The sequence below is a fragment of the Herpailurus yagouaroundi genome, unplaced genomic scaffold (assembly GCF_014898765.1).
Source record: "Herpailurus yagouaroundi ecotype Mexico unplaced genomic scaffold, PumYag 139, whole genome shotgun sequence".
In the NCBI taxonomy this organism is placed as follows: Eukaryota; Metazoa; Chordata; class Mammalia; order Carnivora; family Felidae; genus Herpailurus; species Herpailurus yagouaroundi.
Genome location: NW_024412394.1, coordinates 31,573,294 through 31,597,408, shown reverse-complemented (window position 1 = coordinate 31,597,408; position 24,115 = coordinate 31,573,294). Strand labels below are relative to the sequence as shown.

Below are 24,115 nucleotides of genomic sequence, written 5' to 3'. Positions count from 1 at the left end.
TTGATGATGTATTTATAAGTGACATTCAGTTATATTAAAACCTAATTGTAATTGTTACACAAATGGATGTTTCGTTAATATTTCTATTTCCTTTTTATCCCAGGACTGGGCTAATGCTAATGTCAGCAGACAGATTGAGGACACTGTATTATATGGTTACTATAGTAAGTATCTCAGTTTCATTTCCTATTTGGGCTGCTAACCAAAATGTAGAATTAAGCTATGTGTAAGCATTTTGCTATCACTTTTGTGATTATTGTTTCAACACTAGGAGTAAGTAATACAGCAATACAGCATTCATTCCCATAATCTGGAAACTTTTAACCTACTCTGCTTCATTTGGGTTTATTTATATGTCTCTTTAGAGTTTCAGTCAAGTTACTTTAAATCTCAAGTCTTGTCCTTTGTTAACATTACCAGTTTCCCAGTTGTGCTCTTGAGTTAAAAAAATCTCTGTTTTCTAGACATTTTTTTCTAAGTATTGACACTAGTAGAGGGTACACTGGAGAGTTTGTAGCATCAACTTTATTGTGCTATACTGATCCAGTTTAATCCAAGGGATTCTGGTTGATTGGGTCTTTCCTCTCTCTTCCTTCCCGAATGTTCAATTATAAAAGCTTATTATAAGCACCTAAATGTTTCCCAGATGTTCTCTCTGGATATACATAAGACTTGTGTTTTTACAAAAATATTAATGCTGATTTAAGGAAGGGATGTCATTTTTTTTTCAGCAATGAATCAATATGTTGAATAAAAATTCATCAGGACACTAAATTGGAAACTGAAAAAACATAGTTTCTTTTGGTGGGATAATTTTTTCAAGGGTTTCATTGAATTTTAACTTAGTTGCTTTGGCTCTGCCTTTGCCTTTTCTCCTGATCTAAAATCTTCAGAACCCATGAAATTCTATCCCTCTGGCATGTATTTTAGAAATATTTTGTGGTATTTTAATGTAGAATTCATTATTTCTGATGAATACATTAAATGTAAATTATAAAATATAAATTTGACCTGTTAGAACCTTCGAAATGGTGCTGTATTAAACAGAATGTTATCTTTTCAGTACAGATTTTGGTAGGATGTATATAAATCACTTCAAAAAAAGTTTTGGGGGAAGGGAGCCTCTCTTCTTGTGACACTAAAGTGTATTTGTGCAATAGAGCACATGACAAGATAAGGCAACTTTTATCTTGGTGCGGTCCAGGTTGAAGAGCCATATTTTATCATTGAACTTAGAGGCTACCAGATTAATCCATTGTAACCAAGGTTACAAAGACTTTTATACAGGAATGTTAATTGAATGAACATGTTAATGAAGCCCTTCCAGTTGTTTTATGGAGAGAATTAATCTACCTAAAATGATTTTAGTGTGTATTTTTCTCAATTCTCCTAAGGAAAGTATGTCCCTACTATTTTAAATGCATAGCATGGGAGATAAGTTAATCATTACAAACAGTAGAGGACTTAAGGATAAAGGGTTTGATTTTTGGCAGAACTTGAGTTATAGTTGAAAACATAACTACCTTGGGATAGTATAGTTGAGATACTGACCTAGGGAAGAAATTTGCATGAGAAGCCAAATAATGATAGAAGATTTCTTGATGACTGTGGATTCAAGGCAAGACTAATATTTATGGTTTTTGGCATAAAGTTAGTCATATCCACCTTAGCTATGGCTAATAGGCTCTTGGCTTTTACTTAGATGGTGACCTACCCCCCGGGAGCCTAAAGGATTGTATAGCTTCTGAAATAGTTACTATTCCCAAGCCCACCTGTTTCTCCAGAAATGCTAGATATTATCCAAAGAACTATTTTTTATGTATCCATTCTGTGAGATTCCATAGTTTATCTAATTACTTCTAACATATCAACATGTTTTCATTGTCTAACCTTGCCAAGAACTGTATGAGACTTTCATATTCAACGTTTTACTTAATTTTCATGAATGTCATTTTTTGGGAAGTATTTTCTATCTTTTACAGATGGAGAAATTGATATTTAGCGATATTAAAGATCACCTTGTTAGTGAGTGGCATAGCCTAAAGCTGGAGCTTTGTGGCATTAAATGAGCTGCCTTTTAATAAATGGTTCTGGGGATGTTACCTGTGGGAATTCTTCATAGCACTGAACCCCCAGGGCAGCTCCAAAAATCATCTGGGATCTTTTAAATAATACGGAATGCTAGATTACACCCAGAATGAGTCTGGTTTACTTTGGTGTTCCGTTAATGTCACCAATGCTCTTATCAGAAAAGTGTTTATGTATTGGAAAGTTGTAAAATTCAAGGTGGTGGATTCAAGTTTTCCAAAAATCTTAATTTTCTTTTGAAAACTTAGGTTTTATTGGGCAGCAATACTGTTACTTATTTTCTTTGAAGTGACAAGGCCACTTTATTCATTTTTGAGAAAGTCCATCTAATACTCAAGCCTGGATAACTACTGCTTGTCTGTCAGTTGTTCTTTCAAGAAAAATGGTGTTCTTTGAAAAAAAGTGCCTAGTGTAGCTCACAAGTGAAATACCAGAGTGCTTCTCACAAGGGCAATTTATGTGCACCTCTCTTCTCACAGGATATTAAAAAGGTGGGTACTCAAAGGTAGACATCTAATGGAATTATTACCGCATCAAAAGGGACTTCCCTAAATAAAAGTTTTCCCCACTGGTGATTGCTTGGTGGTGAAAAATATAATAACTATGGGGTGCCTGGTGGCTCAGTTGACTAAGTAACTGACTCTTGATTTCGGCTCAGGTCATGGTCTCACAGTTTGTGAGTTCAAGCCCCATGTGGGGTTTTGTGCTGACAGTATGGAGCCCCCTTGGGATTCTCTCTCTCCCTCTCTCTCTCACCCCTCCCCTGCTTGCTCGCTCTCTCTCTCTCTCTCTCTCTCTCTCTCAAAATAAATAAACTTAAAAAAATAGTAGCTGTTAGTGGAATGGCTAATGACATTTTGATATTATTATGAAAATAATTTTCATATTTGCATACCCTGAAGTGATCCGTGCTAATCCTAGGGTCTGGAAACCGTATTTTTGAGATACTTCTGTTATATTAATGGAACTTTGGGTATTTTTTTCCTGGAAACTCAGGCCAGCTAGCTGCTGCTTCTACCTGCTTGTTCTCCCCTAGCTATTGATTGGTTATTAACAGTCCTCAGGTACCTGAAGCTGCCTGCAAAGGAGTCTCCTGGAGCTTGTTGAAGGATGAGAGAGTAAAGTTGTTTATTTCTGCCCTTTTGCCCTATACTCATAGGGATTCTGTGCTCAGAAGAGACCCCCTCATATGAGGCTATTGTTTATCCTAGAAACATTCAGGATTCAGTCCTTTTTTCCTTTTTGAATGTTTTTATTTCTTGATTTATATCTTTAAACTTCTTTGATATTTTCTTTTAAAAAACTGCTCTTGTCTGACATTTTTGTTTCACTTCTGTTTTAATCTCATGTTTGAACCTGTTCAAGTTTTTATCTCACATATGTGTTTAGGCTTTTTATCTGAGTTCTATTTTTACATTTCAAATTTATTTTAATCTTTAAATTTTTACATTGTATTAATTGTAATTTATTGTAAAGCTTACTATAATGTGTTCTCTAACCATTCTTGAAATTTTTAGTTTTAACACTTTCACTACTTTCTTTTAATTTCTTTTTTTAAATTTTTAATTTTTTAAAAATTTTTTAGTTTTTTAAAATACAATTTATTGTCAAATTGGCTAACATACAGTATGTAAAGTGTGCTCTTGGTTTTTGGGGTAGATTCCCATGGTTCATCACTTACATGCAACAGTTCTCATCCCAACAAGTGCCCTCCTCAATGCCCATCACCCATTTTTCCCTCTCCTCCACCGCCTGCTTCCACCTTCAGTTTGTTCTCTGTATTTAAAAATCTCTTATGGTTTGCCTCCCTCCCTCTCTGTTTGTAACTATTTTTTTCCCATTCCCTTCCCCATGGTCTTCTGTTAAGTTTCTCAAGATCCACATATGAGTGAAAACATATGATATCTGTCCTTCTCTGACTGACTTATTTCACTCAGCATAATACCTTCCAGTTCCATCCACATTGTTGCAAATGGCATGATTACATTCTTTCTCATTGCCAAGTAGTATTCCATTGTATATATAAACTACATCTTCTTTATCCATTCATCAGTTGATGGGCATTTAGGCTCTTTCCATAACTTGGCTATTGTTGAAAGTGCTGCTATAAGCATTGGGGTACACGTGCCCCTATGCATCAGCACTCCTGTATCCCTTGGATAAATTCCTAGTAATGCCATTCCTGGGTCATAGGGTAGTTCTATTTTTAATTTTTTGAGGAACCTCCACACTGTTTTCCAGAGCGGCTGCACCAGTTTGCATTCCCACTCACAGTGCAAGAGGGTTCCCGTTTCTCCACATCCTCACCAGCATCTGTTATTTCCTGGGTTGTTAATTTTAACCACTCTGACCGATGTGAGGTAGTATCTCAGTGTGGTTTTGATTTGTATTTCCCTGATGAGGAGTGACGTTGAGCATTTTTTCATGTGTCTGTTGACCATCTGGACGTCTTCTTTGGAAAAGCATCTATTCATGTCTTCTGCCCATTTCTTCACTGGATTATTTGTTTTTTTGGATGTTGAGTTTGGTAAGTTCTTTATAGATTTTAGATACTAATCCTTTATCTGATATGTTATTTGCACATATCTTTTCCCATTCCGTTGGTTGCCTTTTGGTTTTGTGATTGTTTCCTTTAATTTCTTTTAAGTGAATTTTCATTTTACTTAATAGTTTCTCTAACTTTTTGTTTTGATTTTGTATGCATTCAGGGGTTGTAGCAATAGAGCCCAAACCAAAAGCGGGAATTATTCAAGACTGGTGTGTTCAGCCCTTCTGTAATTGTCCTATCACTTTATCCTAGAGACCCTTCCTTCTTCTGACACTGATTCTTGGGCTGTCATTTTTTGTGTAGATGTAAATTGAATTATATAGTATATATTGTTTTCTGTTTGGTTTCTTTAGTGTTTAGCATTATGTTTGAGATTCATCTGTATTATTGCAGGCAACAGTACTTTGTTGATTGTCATTGCTATAAATATTCCATTGTATTAACATATCATAGCTTGTTTATTCTGAAATTCATGATCAGTTGAGTTCAGTTTTGGGCTGTTTCTTTCTTTTTTTTTTTTTTTTTTTTCAATATATGAAGTTTATTGTCAAATTGGTTTCCATACAACACCCCGTGCTCATCCCAAAAGGTGCCCTCCTCAATACCCATCACCCACCCTCCCCTCCCTCCCACCCCCCATCAACCCTCAGTTTGTTCTCGGTTTTTAACAGTCTCCTATGCTTTGGCTCTCTCCCACTCTAACCTCTTTTTTTTTTGTTTCCTTCCCCTCCCCCATGGGTTTCTGTTAAGTCTCTCAGGATCCACCTAAGAGTGAGAACATATGGTGTCTCTCTTTCTCTGTATGGCTTATTTCACTTAGCATAACACTCTCCAGTTCCATCCACATTGCTACAAAGGGCCATATTTCATTCTTTCTCATTGCCATGTAGTACTCCATTGTGTATATAAACCACAATTTCTTTACCCATTCATCAGTTGATGGACATTTAAGCTCTTTCCATAACTTGGCTATTGTTGAGAGTGCTGCTATAAACTTTGGGGTACAAGTGCCCCTATGCATCAGCACTTCTGTAACCCTTGGGTAAATTCCTAGCAGTGCTATCGCTGGCTCATAGGGTAGATCTATTTTTAATTTTTTGAGGAACCTCCACACTGTTTTCCAGAGCGGCTGCACCAGTTTGCATTCCCACCAACAGTGCAAGAGGGTTCCCGTTTCTCCACATCCTCGCCAGCATCTATAGTCTCCTGATTTGTTCATTTTGGCCACTCTGACTGGCGTGAGGTGATATCTGAGTGTGGTTTTGATTTGTATTTCCCTGATGAGGAGTGACATTGAGCATCTTTTCATGTGCCTGTTGGCCATAGTTTTGGGCTGTTTCAAATACTACTGGTTTGAGGATATAGTGTATCTGTATTTTTTTAAAAAGCATTTACTGCATTGTTGTCCACCATACGAATGCTCTTATTCAAAGAATCCTAGATTATTAGGTGTTATAATAAGTTCTTTTTGCTCTTCAATGTTTCTCTAGTGAAAATAGATGTATGCATATTTGGATGAGGTAAGTTACGGAACTAAGGAAGAATAAGATGGACCAAGAAACTTTCAAACTCCTATTTCTATGCCATGCCTTTTCTATGCCATGCCTTAAGAGCACTTAAGAGGGCTTTTATGAAGTTTTTCGTTACTCCCTGTTGGTTAAATCCTGAAAAGTTGTACCTGGAGTCTTTACTATGCATTTTGAACGTAGGGTTTACAACCTCCTAGTGTCTAGTTTGAGATGAGTACTGTGGGACCTTGAAGTCATTTAACTTCTTTATGACTACTCCACTTGTGAAGTGGTGATAAAGTCGTATCTACTTCATGGTATGAGGAGTATGAGACATGTGGTATCTGGTATCTGTTGTTGTTTTAATTCACATCAGCTAAGAGAGCAAGGAAAGTAAACCCCTGTGCAATGATACGGGAAAATTAGAAGAATTGACCTAACATCTCATCAGATTTACATCTTTTTGATTCTTTGTTTTAAAAAAAATTTTTATGGGTTATTTATTTTTGAAACAGAAACAGAGCGGGGGAGGGGCAGAGAGAGAGGGAGACAGAATCTGAAGCAGGCTCCAGGGTCCGCGCTGTCAGCACAGAGTCCGACGTGGGGCTCGAACTCACGAATCATGAGATCGTGACCTGAGCTGAAGTTAGACGCTTAAGCGGCTGAGCCATCCAGGCACCCCACATCTTTTTGATTCTTTATTGTTGTGAAAACATCTCTAAATTGCTTTTTTAGGTAAGATGGACTGAGACTAAATTGGAGGACTTTTTTTTTTTTTTTGATTCAGTTTTGTGAAGTTCTTGATGAGATAGTTGTGGTTTCCTTCCCCCTTCTTAAAAGACTGTATTCTTAATCATTGGGGGAAGTTTTCTAAATGGCTTTGGATTACATTTGCTCAAGGCATTCTCTGGATAATGACTCCGTGAGACTTAGTGTCCTAAGGATTTGTTTCCAAGTGGAAATAGTAGAGGAAACAAACAACCAAAAAAAAAAACAAAAAAAAAAACACAAAAAAAAAACACCCCTTAAGGAAAATGGCTATTCTTCAGACTACATACTCTAAGTTAAAGCCTATAAACAGTTTTGTTCTCTGAGTTGTATACTGTCAGATCATGCTCCTTGCTGTTTGAATCAGTGAGGTACTATTAACAGCGGTAGTAGTTACCTGTTGTGTGTACCAAATCACACCCAAATTTAGCAGTTTAAAACAAACATTATCTCACAGTTTCTCTGGGTCAAGAATCCAGATGCAGCTGACATAGAAGTGTTGCAAATATTGACAGATTTGACGTTTAGTCAACATATAATACTTTTATACTTGCAAAATATTTATTAAGCATGTAACATATAAAGTTTGAAGTCCCTTGTGTGCCTTTCCCTGGTGCCATCTCTCCTCCAACCCCCTTGGAAGTAATCACTATTCCTGACTTTTTTAGTCTGTTAATCCCTTGCTTTGCCTTGCTGTATCTGCCATGCTGTATCTTTGGTTTTACATTTTGAACTTTATATGAAATTACTTGTTTTCATTCAGCCTTATGTTTCTGAGATTCTTACCTGTTCTTGCATAAGGTGTAGTTTATTGTGTATGAATATAACACATGGTGATCAGTCTGGACATTTGGATTTTTTGCTACTAAAAACTGTGTGAGGAACATGTTTGTACACGTTTCCTGTTGCGTATGTGCAAAATACATACATAAAATTGATGGACCATAAGTCATGTGCATCTTGAACATTCTAAATAATGACAAATTATTTTCCTCAGTATTTATACCACTTTAATTCCCATGAAAAGGGTGTGATCCTTCCAATTGCTCTGTATCCTAAAGTTGGTGTTTTTGTTTTTGCTGTTATATTCCAATAGAACATTATTTACAAAAGCAGGTGGTGGGCCAGATTTGGCCTATAGGCTGTAGTTTCCTGGCCCCTGGCCCAATCTATTACAGTTATATAGAAAATAAAAATAAAAGCTGTGTGTGCAATCAACAACTAAAAGAAAACATCCCAAAGGTTAAATTAGGTGGCATTTAGGTAGTTGAATTATGTGTAACTGTTTTATTTTGTGTGTATATTTTTATTTGCAAAATTACCCAAATGAGTATATACTACCTTCAAAATGAAGGGGAGAAAAAGAACATTTAAAAGTGTTCATGTATTGGGGCACCTGGGTGGCTCAGTTGGTTAAGTGTCTGACTTCAGCTCAGGTCTTGATCTCATGGCTCATGAGTTGGAGCCCCGTGTTGGGCTCTGTGCTGACTGCTCAGAGCCTGGAACTTTCTTTGGATTCTGTCTCCCTCTCTGTCTACCCCTCCCCCGTTCGTTCACTTTCTCTCTCTCTCTCTTTCTCTCTCTCTCTCTCTCCCTCTCCCTCTCTCCCTCTCTCCCTCTATCCCTTTCCCTCCCTTCCCCTCTCTCCCTCTCCCTTACCCTTTCTCTCTTTCTCTCTTTCAAAAATAAATAAACATTTTAAAAAAAGTGTTCATATATTATCTGAGTTCTTGGAATAGCAAGGAAACTGTAACCTGAGATTAAAATATTGCTATAAAATACTACTGACAAGGGGTGCCTGGGTGGCTCAGTCAGTTGAGCATCTGACTTTGGCTTAGGTCATGATCTCCTAGTTAATGAGTTTGAGGCCCACGTCGGGCTGTGTGCTGACAGCTCAGAGCCTGGAGCCTGCTTTGGATGCTGTGTCTCCCTCTCTCTGCCCCTTTCCCTCTCATGCCCTGTCTCTCTCTGTCTCTCGAAAAATGAATAAACGTTAAAAAAATTTTTTTAAATACTACTGACAAGGCTAATATTATTTGGATAATATGGAACGGCAAGACTGGCTGTAGTTTCAGAATCCATAGTGTACTTTTTTTGGAGTATAGTTGACACACAATGTTACATTAGTTTCAGGTGTTCTCTATGCCAAACTTTGATACTGCTATGTATTTTTAGTTTTTGCCAGTGTGGCAAGTGTGAAATGATAGGTCCTTAATCTTCATTTCTCTTATTTTGTTTTTTTTTTTCAACATTTTTTATTTATTTTTGGGACAGAGAGAGACAGAGCATGAACGGGGGAGGGGCAGAGAGAGAGGGAGACACAGAATCGGAAACAGGCTCCAGGCTCTGAGCCATCAGCCCAGAGCCTGACGCGGGTCTCGAACTCACGGACCGCGAGATCGTGACCTGGCTGAAGTCGGATGCTTAACCGACTGCGCCACCCAGGCGCCCCCATTTCTCTTATTTTGAAAAAGAAATTGCATGTTTTTAAAAAATTTATTGGCTTTTTCAATTTTCTATTTGAGTTACCTTTTTTAAAGTTAGGTTGTTTGTGTTTTTCTAACGTTTTAAGACTTTTTTTTAATGTGCTCTGAGCTGTTCACACAGTGATTCCAAATATTTTATTTTTCCTCCCACTGAGTTCCACTCCCCCCATCTTTCTTATGAAAGTAGGGACTTCTGAGCTTTGATTTAGCCATATTCATGAACCCTATAATGATGACTGGAACATACTCATTAGATATTTGAGTTGAATACATTTTATCAGAGGAGATAATCATGTGAGGTGGTTTTTTTTTTTTAATCTTTTAAGTAATGTATTACATAGGTAAATTTTTCTTCAACCAACTTTGCACTCCTAGGATAAACCTTGATTGGTCATGATGGTGGCTTTTTTGGTTTTTAAATCTCTTGTTGGACTTGTTTTGCTGTTACCTTATTTGGGATTCTCTTAAAAATTGACTGAGAGGTGAGACTGGTTTATAAATTTCCTGTATCTTATTATTCTTGTCAGGTTTGCATATGAAAACCCTGCTAGCTTCATAAAATGAACTGAGAAGTATTTGTATTATTACTATTATTATTATTTTAGAGAATGCTATGGACTAGTGAGCATTACATGGGACTCTGTCCCATAATCTGTACCCATGTTTCATAACTAAGGGATAGAAGTGAGTGTGGTAGTTTGTACGATTATTTCTAATGACCTAGTCACAAAACTTGTTTCTAATAACTGAGTTCTGCTGGTTAGAATTCTTAATAGCCAGATGGAAGCACTTCTAGTAAGGATGAAACAATAGTTTCATTGAATTAGAGGTATTACTTCCACCTAACCATTTGGTTTTCTTATTCTATTGAAATGAACAGGCAATAATAGTTACCATGTTGGCTGGAATGATTGATGCTGGTTATTAGGGGAAATAGAGTTGCTGCTACACAGTGAAGGCAAGAGGTATATCTAAAACCCAGGGGATTCTGGGGCATCTCATGATGCTAGCATGTTCAGTGGTAAAAGTTAATTGAGATCTGTTACACTCATGGCTCACAGGCTACCAACAGCTCTGGATAGTTCAGGAGTGAATGTTTGGGTTCTCCTATTTCTCGTGTCATATTCTGTTTTAGGGCTTACACCTGTCTGCTGTTTAACAGATTGGACATACATGGCATATATAGTATAGTGTTGTCCTTATTTTATTTTATTTTTTTTTTTAGTCTCATTTAAAATAAGTCTGGAAATGGGCTATTCAGGGATCATATGGCAGTACTATGGCATCATGAGGGTCGTAAACTTGTGTTGTTTTTTTTTTTTTCCCCTCTGCTCTCCATCCTTAGTACATGATTTCCATCTTATATAGTTACCAAAGTCCAAAATGATGGCTGGAGTTTAAGTTGTCATGTATCCATTTCAGGCAGGAAGCTGGAGAAAAGGGGAAGGACAAAAAGGGGCATAGCAGCTGAAATGAAAAGGAGTATTTGGATATGCAGCTAGCAGTCCTGACCCCGGATTCTTTCAGCTGGGTAAATGGGATAATTTTAGAAGGCTTTTAGAATTCCCAGAATATCTTTACACTTTGACCCTCTAAAACAAAATGCTTTGTAGTAATGATTAATTATATCTCACAATATTGACTAAATTATCCTTTGTTTTAGTGTTTTCATCGGTAGTTAGGAGGAACAAAGAATGTCTAAAAATTCAAAAGCCTAATTTATCCCAGTTGGGGCACTTGGGTGACTCAGTTAGTTAAAGCGTCTGACTCTTGATTTCACTTCAGGTCATGATCTCATGGTTCATGGGCTCCAGCCCCATGTTGGCTTTGGACTGACAGCATGGGGCCTGCTTGGGATTCTTTCTCTCCCACTCTGTCTCTGCTCCTTCCCTGCTTGCGTACACTCCCTCTCTCTTTTTCAAAATAAATGAACTAAAAAAAAAAAGCCTAATTTATCCAAATTCATTTTCCTGTGACTTGCAATTTAATGATAGACATTTTTTAAAAGGTAGATTGTCTGCTTTGTGTATATGAAAAGATCGTAACAATTATCATATATTCTTTGACCCAGTTTTTGTCCATATCCTTTTAAGATGGACATGACATGATTGCTCTCTGTTCATTTGTTTTTGCTGCTTTCTTGCTAAGTTTTTTAAAAAAGAATTTGTTTTATGAGTTTAATTCTTGCCAATTTTTGTGGACATGAGGTTCTAAAATTTGTTAATATGTTTTCTTTGATGTTAGTGGGACTATTAAACCAAACGGTCTGTTTATCTTTTACTTGCTAGTAGCAATCTTTTAACAAAAACATTTACAAATTAAAGCACACTTTATAAAGATGTAAGGATATCAGAGTGTCATCACTGTTAAGAATAGTTTTCCTTTGTACATAATTATCAATTTGAAGTAGAACTTTAAAAGAAGCAATTTCTCTGTTTCATGATAGTGGTAGCAGCAACTTTTTTTTTTTTTTTTTTTTTTTTTTTTTTTTTTATTTACAGGTATATAAACTCAACCTGGACATTAGGGAACTAATCTGAAACACATAAAAATGTTAGTTTTTTTTTTCTTTACAGATTAACATTTATGGTCTAAAGGAAGGGATCTTTATGAAGGACACTGAAAAAGAATAGTCAGAAGATAGTTGATTTAGAGTGTGGTGTTAGCAAAGCAAAGATTTAGAACAGTTGTTCTACATGTATTTTGAATCACAGACTGCTGAAGGGATATTATAGAATCTTCTCGGAATTGTGTCTGTTCCCCACTTCCTTCCTTCAGGTGTTGATTCCTAGAAACTGTCTCTTTTGGGATGTTCCTGTCAGCAACATATGCAAATTTTAGTTGCTGTACATCTTCATGTCTCTTTACAGTCAGTAGCTACCACAACCACTTTTTTGACTTGTGTTGCAATAAATTAGTTTTCCAGTTTTAGAACTTCCTTAAGTTCAGTCACAAAAAAATGTATTCTTGTGTCTGGGCTTGTTTTATTCCTTGTGTGTATCTGTAGTTTGTTCTTTTTTGTTACTATATACTAGTCATTTGTTTAAATACAATACCACTTAGTTTGTTTATCTGTTTACCTGTTGATGGACACTTGGATCGTTTCCAGTTTTTGGCCACTGTGAATAATGTTGCTGAGAACACTTTTGTTGTTCACCTGAGTCTGTTCAGTTATCGCCTACCTTCAGGAAGGCCTGCTTGTGTGGCTGACCCTGGACTAACTCCTGTGAACCCAGTGCTTGGATGTACTTTGTCTTGTGCCTGTTTTACAAGTCCCCAGTAAAAGCCCTGGACTCTGTAACCTCAGCAGGCTTCTCTGGGCAGAAACACTTTGCATATTTTGCTGCTCTTCATTGAGAGAGGAATAGAATTGCTGGATCATGTGGTAGTTGTAAGTTTAACCTGGTAAGAAACTACTAAACGGTTTTCTGTATTGTTGGGCCACTGTACCCTGCCTCTAGCAAAGTATGAGAATGTCAGTTGCTCTACATTCTTGGCAGCACTTGGTATTGTCAGTTTAATTTTAGCTGTTCTTTTGGGTATGTATATTTCATTGTCGGTTTAATTGACATCTTCTTGATGACTAATGATGAGGACCTTTTAAAGTGTGCTTGTTGGCCATTTTGTATATCTTCCATGGTGAAGTGTCTGTCTTTTGTCCACTTTAAAAAATGGGTTATTTGTATTTTAATCAGTTATAGGAATTAATTTTATAGTTTGTTATGCTAATTGAATACGATGTTAACTTATGTAGCTACAAGATCATTGATCACAGGAGTTCAGGAATACAAGTAATGTTTATGAAATAGCCATAGGCTGTTTGGGTACCTAAAGGCATAAGCCACCAAGTAGTAGACATAAGATAAGCAACATGCTGAGAGTGAAGCCAAGCCTTATTGCACCTGTTAATTTATGAAAATTTGGGGGATGTGGCTATCAGCCCACTAAACTCTGTTATGCTAATTTAGGGTTCCTCCTATTCTATATAAGTTATTTGATTAATTGATTATTTATTTATTTATTTATTTATTTATATTTTGAGATAGTGTATGCACCTGAGCATTTGAGTGGGGCAGGGCCAGAGAGAGGGAGAGAGAGAATCCCAAGCAGATTCTTTGAGCTATTAGGGCAGAGCTCAAAAAGGGGCTCAATCTCAATAACCATGATATCATGACCTGAGCCGAAATCAATAGTCCAAACACTTAACCGACTGATCCACCCAGGTGTCCCTATTCGATTATTTTAATCATAGTTATTAGAATAGTATTTAGAGTGATTTGTAGTTGTGTCCCTTTTATTTTTACTTTATTTTAAAGTTTTTAGAATACTTATTTTGGTTACATTTGGATTATGTGTTATTTCCATTGGCTGTTAGATTTATAATAGAAATATTAATAATAACTACAGCTGATTCTTGAACAACACAGGTTTGAACTGTTAGTTACGCTTAATGTGGATATTTTCTGATAAATCCGTACAGTACTATAAATGTATTTTCCTTATGATTTTCTTAATAGCATTTTCTTTTCTCTAGCTGATGTTATGTAAGAATGTGTTGTATAATACATGTAACATATAAACTGTGTGTTAATTGACTGTTTATGTTATCAGTAAGGCTTCCAGTCAAGATTAGGCTATTAGTTAAGATTTAGGGGAGCCAAAAGTTATATGCAGATTTTCATCTCTGCAGGGAGTGTGCCTCAATACCCACATTATTGAGGGGTTAACTGTATTCTCAATCTTGTGATAGAAACACCAGTGCTCATTACCCTTAAAGAGTTACTGCCATTAATAGTTTCTCATAATATTAAAAGACTGCATATACTTCTTTTTTTTAATATGAAATTTATTGTCAAATTGGTTTCCATATAATACCCAGTGCTCATCCCAATAGGTGCTCTCCTCAATACCCATCACCCACCCCCCATCAACCCTCAGATTGTTCTCAGTTTTCAAGAGCCTCCTATGGTTTGACTGCCTCCCTCTCTAACTTTTTTTTTTCTCTCTCCTTCCCCCATAGTCTTCTGTTAAGTTTCTCAGGATCCACATAGGAGTGAAAACATATGGTATCTGTCTTTCTCTGTGTGACTTATTTCACTTAGCATAACACTCTCCAGTTCCATCCATGTTGCTACAAAAGGCCATATTTCATTCTTTCTCATTGCCAAGTAGTATTCCATTGTGTATATAAACCACAATTTCTTTATCCATTCATCAGTTGATGGACATTTAGGCTGAATTCATAGTTTGGCTATTGTTGAAAGTGCTGCTATCAACATTGGGGTACACGTGCCCCTGTGCATCAGCACTCCTATATCCCTTGGGTAAATTCCTAGCAGTGCTATTGCTAGGTCATAGGGTAGATCTATTTTTAATTTTTTGAGGAACCTCCACACTGTTTTCCAGAGCAGCAAGACTGCATATATTTCACTAAACATCTGTAGTGCCCAAATTTAGTTTGCTGACAGTTATTTTATGATTGCTCAATAAAAATCACCTTTTATTTTTCTATTGATTTTTTAGGGCTGTTTGCTGAGTTTTATAGCTATGCTGCATTTCATGGGGGCTGTTTCATAAGTGGCCTCCAGATAAATGAGATAGTTCTAGCAAGTACTAAGATCATGTTTAAAAATTCTATAACTTACATAATCATTCCTTTCAACAGCAAAGTAATTGAGGTTATATTATACGTTACTAACAAATCCTTTTTTTTTTTTACAAAGGAGTATAATGATTATTATCCTGTGATTGTCTTATATAATTATATTGTCCCTCTTTCCATGAACTTATGTACATGCAAATAAGTGTAAATTCACAGAAAATTTTAAAAACACATTTCTTAGGTTTATGAAGCCTCTAAAAGTTGTTTATGTTGTTTTTGTTAAATATACTTTGGCTGTTCAAATTTTAAGTTTTAGACTGAATTAAAAAAATACTTTGGCTACTGGGTCAGAGTATCTTTAGTATTATTTTAAAGCAGATAAATAGTAATTTGTATCTGTTAACTTTGAATCTGATTTTACTGTTTTACCATTCTTAACTTTTCTCAGTTTTGATTTGTGTAAGATCAGTTTTATAACACTACATATTTTAAACTTAGATTGAGGAAATTATTTGTACCAAAAGAACAGTATCAATTATAGCTGTTTCTTTAACTTGAGTGACTGGCAAATGTTTTGTCAACTTTACTTGATTTTAAGTTGGAAGGAATATAAAAGTTAACATTCCCTTAAAAGAGGTGGTTCTTAGGAAGTTCTTAGCACTGTGGTGAGTACATAGTAAGAGCTCAAATGTTAGCCGTCACACTTGTTATAGGCACAGTTATTATCATTATTATTGCTGAAAATTGACCCATAGTTAATTTGAATTATGATGGTGCTATTGATTTCTTGGGACAGGGATCAGAAAAGGCTGATTTGGATATTACAAATAAACATAGAGTTACAGGTATAAAGAGCAGATGGGGGAGCAAATTTGGTATGTAAATGTGAATTTTGTTAAGTTAATTTGTATGTTAATATACACACACATAAGAATATATGTATAACAATTATTAAGTTCAAATGTATTCTGTAGAACTCAGTCTATTATTTCTTTCCACAGCCTTATATTCTGTTATATTATTCTGTGTGTTCTTCTGGATCCCTTTTGTGTACTTCTACTATGAAGAAAAGGATGATGATGATACCAGTAAATGCACTGTAAGTATGTTTATTTTAGAGGTCCCAATTTAGGGGGAAGAGGAAAGATTATTTCCTCAAAGGATGACATGACTGTTTGAATTTATTATAGAGTTGTGTTGTCTAATAGAAATACAATGTGAGCCAGGTGTGAAATTTCAAATTTTCTAATAGTGACATTAAAATAAGTAAAAAGGAGCAGTTGAAATTATTTTTAATGATACGTTGTATTTGATGTAATAGGTTCCAAGTAGTATTATAATTTCAAATAGAGGCAAAACACATTATTAATGAGATACTAAGTTTCTTTTTTCACACTAAGTCTTTGAAATTTAAAATGTATTTTACATTACAGCACATCTCAGTTTGAACTAGCCATATATCGAGCGCTCAATAGCCACATGTGACTTGTTTAGATCAGTTCTAGAACAGGGATTGGCAGACTTTTTCCCTAAAAGGCCACGGAGTAAACATTTTAGGCTTTGTGGGCCATATAGTCCCTGTCTCAACTACTCACTTTTTTTCTTGTACTGTAGAAGTAGCCAGAGACAGTACTTAATGAGCATAATGTGATCCAGTAAAATAGGAAGCAGGCTACATGGGGCCCACAGGACAGTCTGCTGACCCTTGTTCTAGAACGTAAAGAAGACTTGCAGACAATTTTTACTAATCCAGGATAACACTCATATAAAAACCTGATGAATATAACATACATGCATGTTCCAAATTTCAGACCATTGTCACTTAATATTGGTATAAAAATCTTAACTGAAATACTACCAAATTTAATTCAGAGGTATCTTAAAAATACATTAATATAGTATAACTGAGTTGGGCCCATCTCTAGATTACATGGGTAATGTGGAATCAGCACACCTATTAATATATAGTAATTTAATAGGTCAAAGAAATTGTATGTTGAAAGGTATTTGCTAAAATTGAATAGTTTTTTTCTGATTTAAGGGGAAAAAAGCAGCATAAAAGGCATGTCTTTTGTCTTTTTATTGAGTTACAGGAATTTGTTTTATACCTTGGTTATATTTTGTATGTAAGCACAAAAAAATATATGCAGTTTTCACTCAAAAGCCAGGATTATGCTTAATCAGGTTTATTAAAACCTTAAAGTATTTGCATTAAAATCAGGAGCAAGTACATAACAATATTTTAACTGATTACCTGAGTGGTAAAAAGTACAATTTGTTAGAGAAAAAATAAGATGTTTAAATATTTATGAAGAAAGTCAAAATTAACTATTTGCAGATACCTGTGTAACTCTATTTGAAAACCCAACATATGTAAGGTACAGTGGCTGGTTAGGACAATAATGTTAAAAACTGAATGAGATACATGCTTTCTCTTTTCACTTGTTCTAAAGTTCATCTTCCCCAACTCTTTGGTTGATCTTAAGATCCTCCTTAACCTTTAGTTTTTTTCCTAAAGACTGTCTTAAGTCTTTTGTGAAGAATTCGTTTATATGAAGCATGAATTTAAATTTTAAAAAGTGATTTTTAGAGACTTCATTAGGCTGAGAGACAAAAAAATTTTTTTTTTTTTTAACCAATTTAACCTTTTCTTTGAGGTTAACTTGTCTTTTCGTATTTAGAATATCCAGCTTTGTATTTTTCTTTGTCTTTGAACAAAGATAATGATAGATGTCTTATAAACTTACATATATGTTTTATGTATTTTTGTTTTATATAAATACATATTTTATATATAAAGTATATACACATATATGCATATTAAATATTTATTGCAATTATTATAACCCATTTCAATGAATTGGGGGAGAGGTATTATAGATTCTGATTGCTTCCTGTTTGGGGGAATATTTTATTAAATATTCTGATAATTTTACTAATGATGCTCACTGAAGAATTGATTATGTTTTTGAGTACTGATTTCCATAAGGTCTAATCATTGAAAAGATTTTATTTTATTTATTTATTTATTTATTTATTTATTTTTTTCCAACGTTTATTTATTTTTGGGACAGAGAGAGGCAGAGCATGAACGGGGGAGGGGCAGAGAGAGAGGGAGACACAGAATCGGAAACAGGCTCCAGGCTCTGAGCCATCAGCCCAGAGCCCGACGCGAGGGTCGAACTCCCGGACCGCGAGATCGTGACCTGGCTGAAGTCGGACGCTTAACCGACTGCGCCACCCAGGCGCCCCAAAAAAGATTTTAAAATCTAGTATGGTTTGCAGAGATACTTATGATGTGGCATATATATTGTTTTTTATTAAATTTTAAGATTCTTTTTTCAACAAGGAAATTTTATGCAGTTGAATATAAATGTACATTTGATATGAAAGTACTGTTACACTGTAGCAAGAATATTTTATATTTTAAAGGTCTTACTAAATGGTATACTTTTTCTCCTTGGCATCTAGCAAATTAAAACAGCATTCAAGTATACTTTGGGATTTGCTGTAATTTGTGCACTTCTTCTTTTAGTTGGGTAAGTCTTGATTTTTCCCCCCTGAAAGTGGAAATAGTGTATAATGGAAATAATAAAGACTCATTCAGAAAAATGTAGAAAGAAAATATAAGAAAAAGAATAAACCACCTTTTATATCATCACCAAGCAGTAACCACAATTATCCATTTTTGTCTGTGTTGTTCTGCCTAGATGTTTTTTTATGTGCTCAGATACATGCAGAGTGCCCTTCCCCCCATACATATGCCCTCCATGTTATAGTTTTACAGAAATGTGATTTCATTTTATGTAATTCTTGATAACCTACTTGCTGACATATTTTAGGTATGTCTTTAGGATAGTTGTGTAGATTCATTATTTTTGACAGTATTGCATTCTCTTTTTAGGATACAGTTTATTTAGGGGCCCCTGGGTGACTCATTTGGTTAAGCATCCAATCTTGATTTTGGCTTGGGTCATGATCTCATGGTTTGTGAGCTTGAGCCTCGTGTTGGGCTCTGTGCTGACAGTACAGAGCCTGCTTGGGATTCTCTCTCTCTCTCTCTCTCTCTCTGCCTCTTCCCTGCTCACACTCTCCCTCTGTCTCTCAAAATAAATAAATGAACATTTAAAAAAAAAAGATGAAAGTTAAAGGATACAATTTATTTAATCTTCTAGTGACAACTACTTGGACATTTATGATGTTTGCAGTTTTTCCATTTTTATAAACAGTTCTTTGATGAAAACCCATCTGTGTATCTTTTCAAATCCAATGCATCAGTCTAAATCTTTGAATTAATGTTTGTCAGTGAGTTCCCTTCTTAAATATTCTTCCTTAACGTTTTAATATCAATAAAGTTTTACAATTTTTTTTATACATTTAAAATTTTCTCTTTGGAAAACATTTGTCCTTGTTAATGGAAGACATTTCTCCTTATTAAAATAGGTTTTGATTCTTTTTTTTTTTTTAATGTTAGGAAATGTGTGAGGTGCTAATAAGCTTTTAAAAGTTCCCTTTTGTAATTTGATCTCAGAAACTTCAATAAATAAAAAGTAGCATTTATCAAATGCAATTTGTAGTGGGAATAAAATTGATCAGTAATCCTTTGTTGTTCTGAGTTCTTAGAACACAAATGCTTTATAATCAAGGCATATTTCCAGTACTCTAGTCTGCCTTGATGTGTCATGAAAAAAGAGTACTTATTGAAAGAACATTTTTTTAGTAGTTTTTCTATTTATTTTAGGTATTGAATATATTTTTTTAGTGTCTTTTGGCCTTTTAAAAAAGCCAGTTATGTTAATGTGAAAGTTAATGCGAAAGTCTCTTCTCTAGAAACATAAATTATCCAGAACAGAGATCAGTAAACTTGAAAAAAAATTTTTTTTAAATGTTTATTTATTTTTGAGAGACAGAGCATGAGCGGGAGAAGGGCAGAGAGAGAGAGGAAGACACAAATGCAGAGCAGGCTCCAGGCTCTGAGCTGTCAGCACAGAGCCTGATGCAGGGCTCAGACCCATGAACCATGAGTTCATGATGGGCTGACGTCGGATGCTTAACAGACTGAGCCACCCAGATGCCCCAAACTTTTGTTTTTTTTAACGTTTATTTATTTTTGAGAGAGAGAAAGAGACAGCGCAAGCTGGAGACGTGCAGCGAAAGAGGGAAACACAGAATCTGAAGAAGTCTCCAGGCTTTGAGCTGTCAGCACAGAGCCTGACGTGGGGCTCGAACTCATGAACCATGAGATCATAACCTGAACCAAAGTTGGACGCTTAACCAACTGAGCCACCCTAGTGCCCCAGCACACTTTCTTAAAGCGTAGTTTTTTAAGTTAGAGGTCGATACGGTTTTTGTGGCAACTGCTCAACTTTACTGTAGCTCTATAGTAGTTGTAGACAATATGCAAACAGAAGGACGTGGTTCAGTTCTAATAACACTTTATTGACAAACACTGGCAGTCAGAAGTTTGCCAGCTCCTGATTTAGAGCATAACTGAGAACCATCAGTAAAACCACAAATCTTTATAACAGCCAGAGTATCTGTCCCAGATAAAAGGTATCCAAAGTGTGTGTGTGTGTGTGTGTGTGTGTTTAAGAGAGAGAGAGACCTTGAATGGGGGATAAGTGTAGGGAGAGAGAGAGAGAGAGAGAGAGAGAGAGAGAGAGAGAGAAAATCTTAAGCAGGCTCCACGCTCAGCGAGGAGTCCAACACAGGGCTCAATCCCATGACCCTGGGATCATGACCTGGGCTGAAATCAAGAGTCGGACACTGAACTGACTGAGCCATCCAGGCTCCTCCGGAAGTATATTTTTAAATTTACTCATTGTTTTCATGGCAGATTACCTTCAATCCTCATTTAGAGTAACATTTTGCACGATTCTGATATTTTTAACAGATCTCTAGATGACATTTATTTATTTATTTATTTATAATTTTTTTTTTTTTTTTTTACTGTTTTATTTACTTTTAAGACAGAGACAGAGCATGAATGGGGATGGGGCAGAGAGAGATGAAGACACAGAATTTGAAGCAGTCTCTAGGCTCTGAGCTGTGAGCACAGAGCCCAACACAGGGCTCGAACTCAGGAACTGTGAGATCATGACCTAAGCTGAAGTTGGATGCTTAACCAACTGAGCCACCCAGGCGCCCCAACATTTATTTATTTAGAAGCAGTATACTAAAAGTTAAGCAAATGTTTCTTGCAAATATACCAATAACAAGAAGTGACAGTTTGACCAGCCATTTTGAAGACTGTAACATTCACTTTTTTCCCACATATTATTGTGTACTAGTTATGTTGCAGATACCGTGCAAGGTGCTGGTGAAACAGCACTTAACAGAAAAGACAACTCTTTTTCTTCATGGCATACATTCAAGAGAGGCTTAGAGGGGCAGAGAAAGAAAATATACAAAAATAGGTTGTGTTGAGGTTGTGAAATGTTAGGGAAGGCACTGATGAGAAGTTAATATTTGAGAAGACATTTGAAGCAAGTGAGAGAGCCATGAATATTTGTGGGGGGAAGAGCATTCCAGCAGATGAAAAGCCCTGAGGCAGCCCTGAGCCCTGGCATGTTTGAGACAAAGTGAGGAAACTAGTGTGGCTGGAGTGGAGTGAATGAAGGCTGCAGTAGCTGAAGATAGGGCCACAGGTAACTAGATCTGCCAAATTTAGTAAGATATCATAGGCTTTTGTTAGGACTTTGACATTTCTTGTGGGAGAGATGAGAAGCTATTAGAGAGGTTTTGTTATTGAGGAACATAATCTGACATTTTATTTTATTTTTTTTATTTTTTTTTTTCAACGTTTATTTATTTTTGGGACAGAGAGAGACAGAGCATGAATGGGGAAGGGGCAGAGAGAGGGAGACACAGAATCGGAAACAGGCTCCAGGCTCTGAGCCATCAGCCCAGAGCCCGACGCGGGGCTCGAACTCACGGACCGCGAGATCGCGACCTGGCTGAAGTCGGACGCTCAACCGACTGCGCCACCCAGGCGCCCCATAATCTGACATTTTAAAAGGATCCCTGGATGATGTTTTGAGATTTGACATTATGGGGCTAAGGGTAGAAATAAGAGATCTGTGAGGAAGCATGATGGCAAGGCATGATGGTAGCCATTGGAAAAAGAGCCAGCAGGATATTCTGATAGGATAGATAGGGAGGGTGTGAGAGAAAGAGAGATTGAGGGTGTACCTACTTTTAGCCAAACTGCAAAGTCTTAGGAACATTTCTCTCACTTTTAACACCAACTACAACTTTGGAAAATTCCTAAAACCATTCTTAGGTTTCATAATTCTCTAGAAAGATTTAAATAAATCACTGATAGCTGTTATGTTTATTGTTACCGTTTATTATAAGAAGTGAATACAGGTTAAAATCAACCAAAAGAAGAGATGCATAAGATAGAGTCTGGGAGGATTCCAGATATGAAGCTTCCATTGTCCTCAAGATATGTAACTCTTCTGGCATTGATGTATGACTGTATACGTGGAGTATTGCCAACCAGGGAAACTCACATGAGCCTTAACATTCAGAGTTTTTATTGAGACTCTATTATGTAGACAAGTCTATTGATTGATTGCCCACAGTTATCTCAGCCTCTAGGTCAATGGATGCCATATGACCTAGAGTCCACCACCATAAATCATATGGTTGGTCTTTCTGGCCCACGACTTAAGATTGGGTGTTGCCAGCTCCTGCCCTAAATAAAGATACTCCTATAAGGCATGACAGTTGGGTACCTGGTGGAGCCATGGGCAAAATTCACACCTCTTTTTGGGCAAGGCCAAATTCTTTGCTACACAGAAAGGTGAAGTTGTCATCAACTGAGATAGGCACTTCTGAAGGAGGAGCAGGTTTGATGGGAGAATATCAGAAGCTCAGTTTAGTTCATGGTACATTTTATAGGCATTCAGGAAGAGATGATGAGTAAGCCACTAGATTAAGCATTAGAAAAGTCAGAGTTTAGTCTCTGCTCTTCCAATAGCAGTATCTAGCTCCAATGAGAAAATGAGGTTTTTTTTTCCTTTGTAAAATATGAAAGATAAGCTGAAGAATTGCTAAGTGTTACTCCCTGTGCTACCTCCTGCCTTTCTCAATACTGTGGTCCTTTTGTAATTGAATTGATAATGTTGGCTCTCATGGTGGATAACAGGTGAGAAAGAATGGCATAGAAAAGCACCCATACAGGTGGAAGGCTTTGATTAAGGTGGAAGGATATTTCCTCCATTGTTACAAGAACGATAAAAATGAAAAGAGGTACAGGTAGGTTCTTAGGTTTTGTGTGCAAATAAAAGTATTCCTCTTTGGCCTCTATTTTCTCATTGATATTTGAGATCTTTAGCTGAGAGCACTGATAGAAAAGGACATATGTGGACTCCTGTATTTCACAAGCCTGAAATTTGTGAATAAAAGACTAGTAATTGTTTTGGTTACCCAAGGTAGTGTTCTTCTCATTACCACATTTGAATGAGGTATATACATTTAGGTTAAGTGATTGACTAAATTTCCTGAAATTTTCTTGATGGTGACCTACTCCTTATTTTTGTTAAGTGATTTTTTTTTTTTAATTTTTTTTTCAACGTTTTTATTTATTTTTGGGACAGAGAGAGACAGAGCATGAACGGGGGAGGGGCAGAGAGAGAGGGAGACACAGAATCAGAAACAGGCTCCAGTCTCCGAGCCATCAGCCCAGAGCCTGACGCGGGGCTCGAACTCACGGACCGCGAGATCGTGACCTGGCTGAAGTCGGACGCTTAACCGACTGCGCCACCCAGGCGCCCCACATTTTATTTATTTTTGAGAGGGAGACACACAGAGAGAGAGAGAGAGACAGAGTATGAGCAGGGAAGAGGCAGAGAGAGGGGGAGACACAGAATCCAAAGCAGGCTCCAGGCTCTGAGCTGTCAGCACAGAGCCAGATGTGGGGCTTTAACTCACCAACTGTGAGATCATGACCTGAGCTGAAGTCAGACGCTTAACCAGCTGAGCCACCCAGGTGTCCCAGCAAGTTCCTATTCATATAATAGGAATTCTGCATTGAAGAATCAGGAGAGACCTACTAGGGAATAATATTTGAATTGAAGTTTGAGGAGTGGAAATTGATCAGCTGACTAAA

General features: G+C 36.5%; 1 protein-coding gene across 2 annotated transcripts in view; it reads left to right on the top strand.

The window, feature by feature from the left end:
- LMBRD1 (LMBR1 domain containing 1) overlaps positions 1-24,115 on the top strand; it is a 113,549-nt gene that overhangs the window by 11,959 nt on the left and 77,475 nt on the right. For both annotated transcript variants that reach the window (XM_040473871.1, XM_040473870.1), the window contains exons 3-5: positions 104-164; positions 16,002-16,099; positions 18,472-18,539. In XM_040473871.1, coding sequence (XP_040329805.1) covers positions 104-164; positions 16,002-16,099; positions 18,472-18,539 — 227 coding nt within the window. The remainder of the gene's footprint in view (positions 1-103; positions 165-16,001; positions 16,100-18,471; positions 18,540-24,115) is intronic.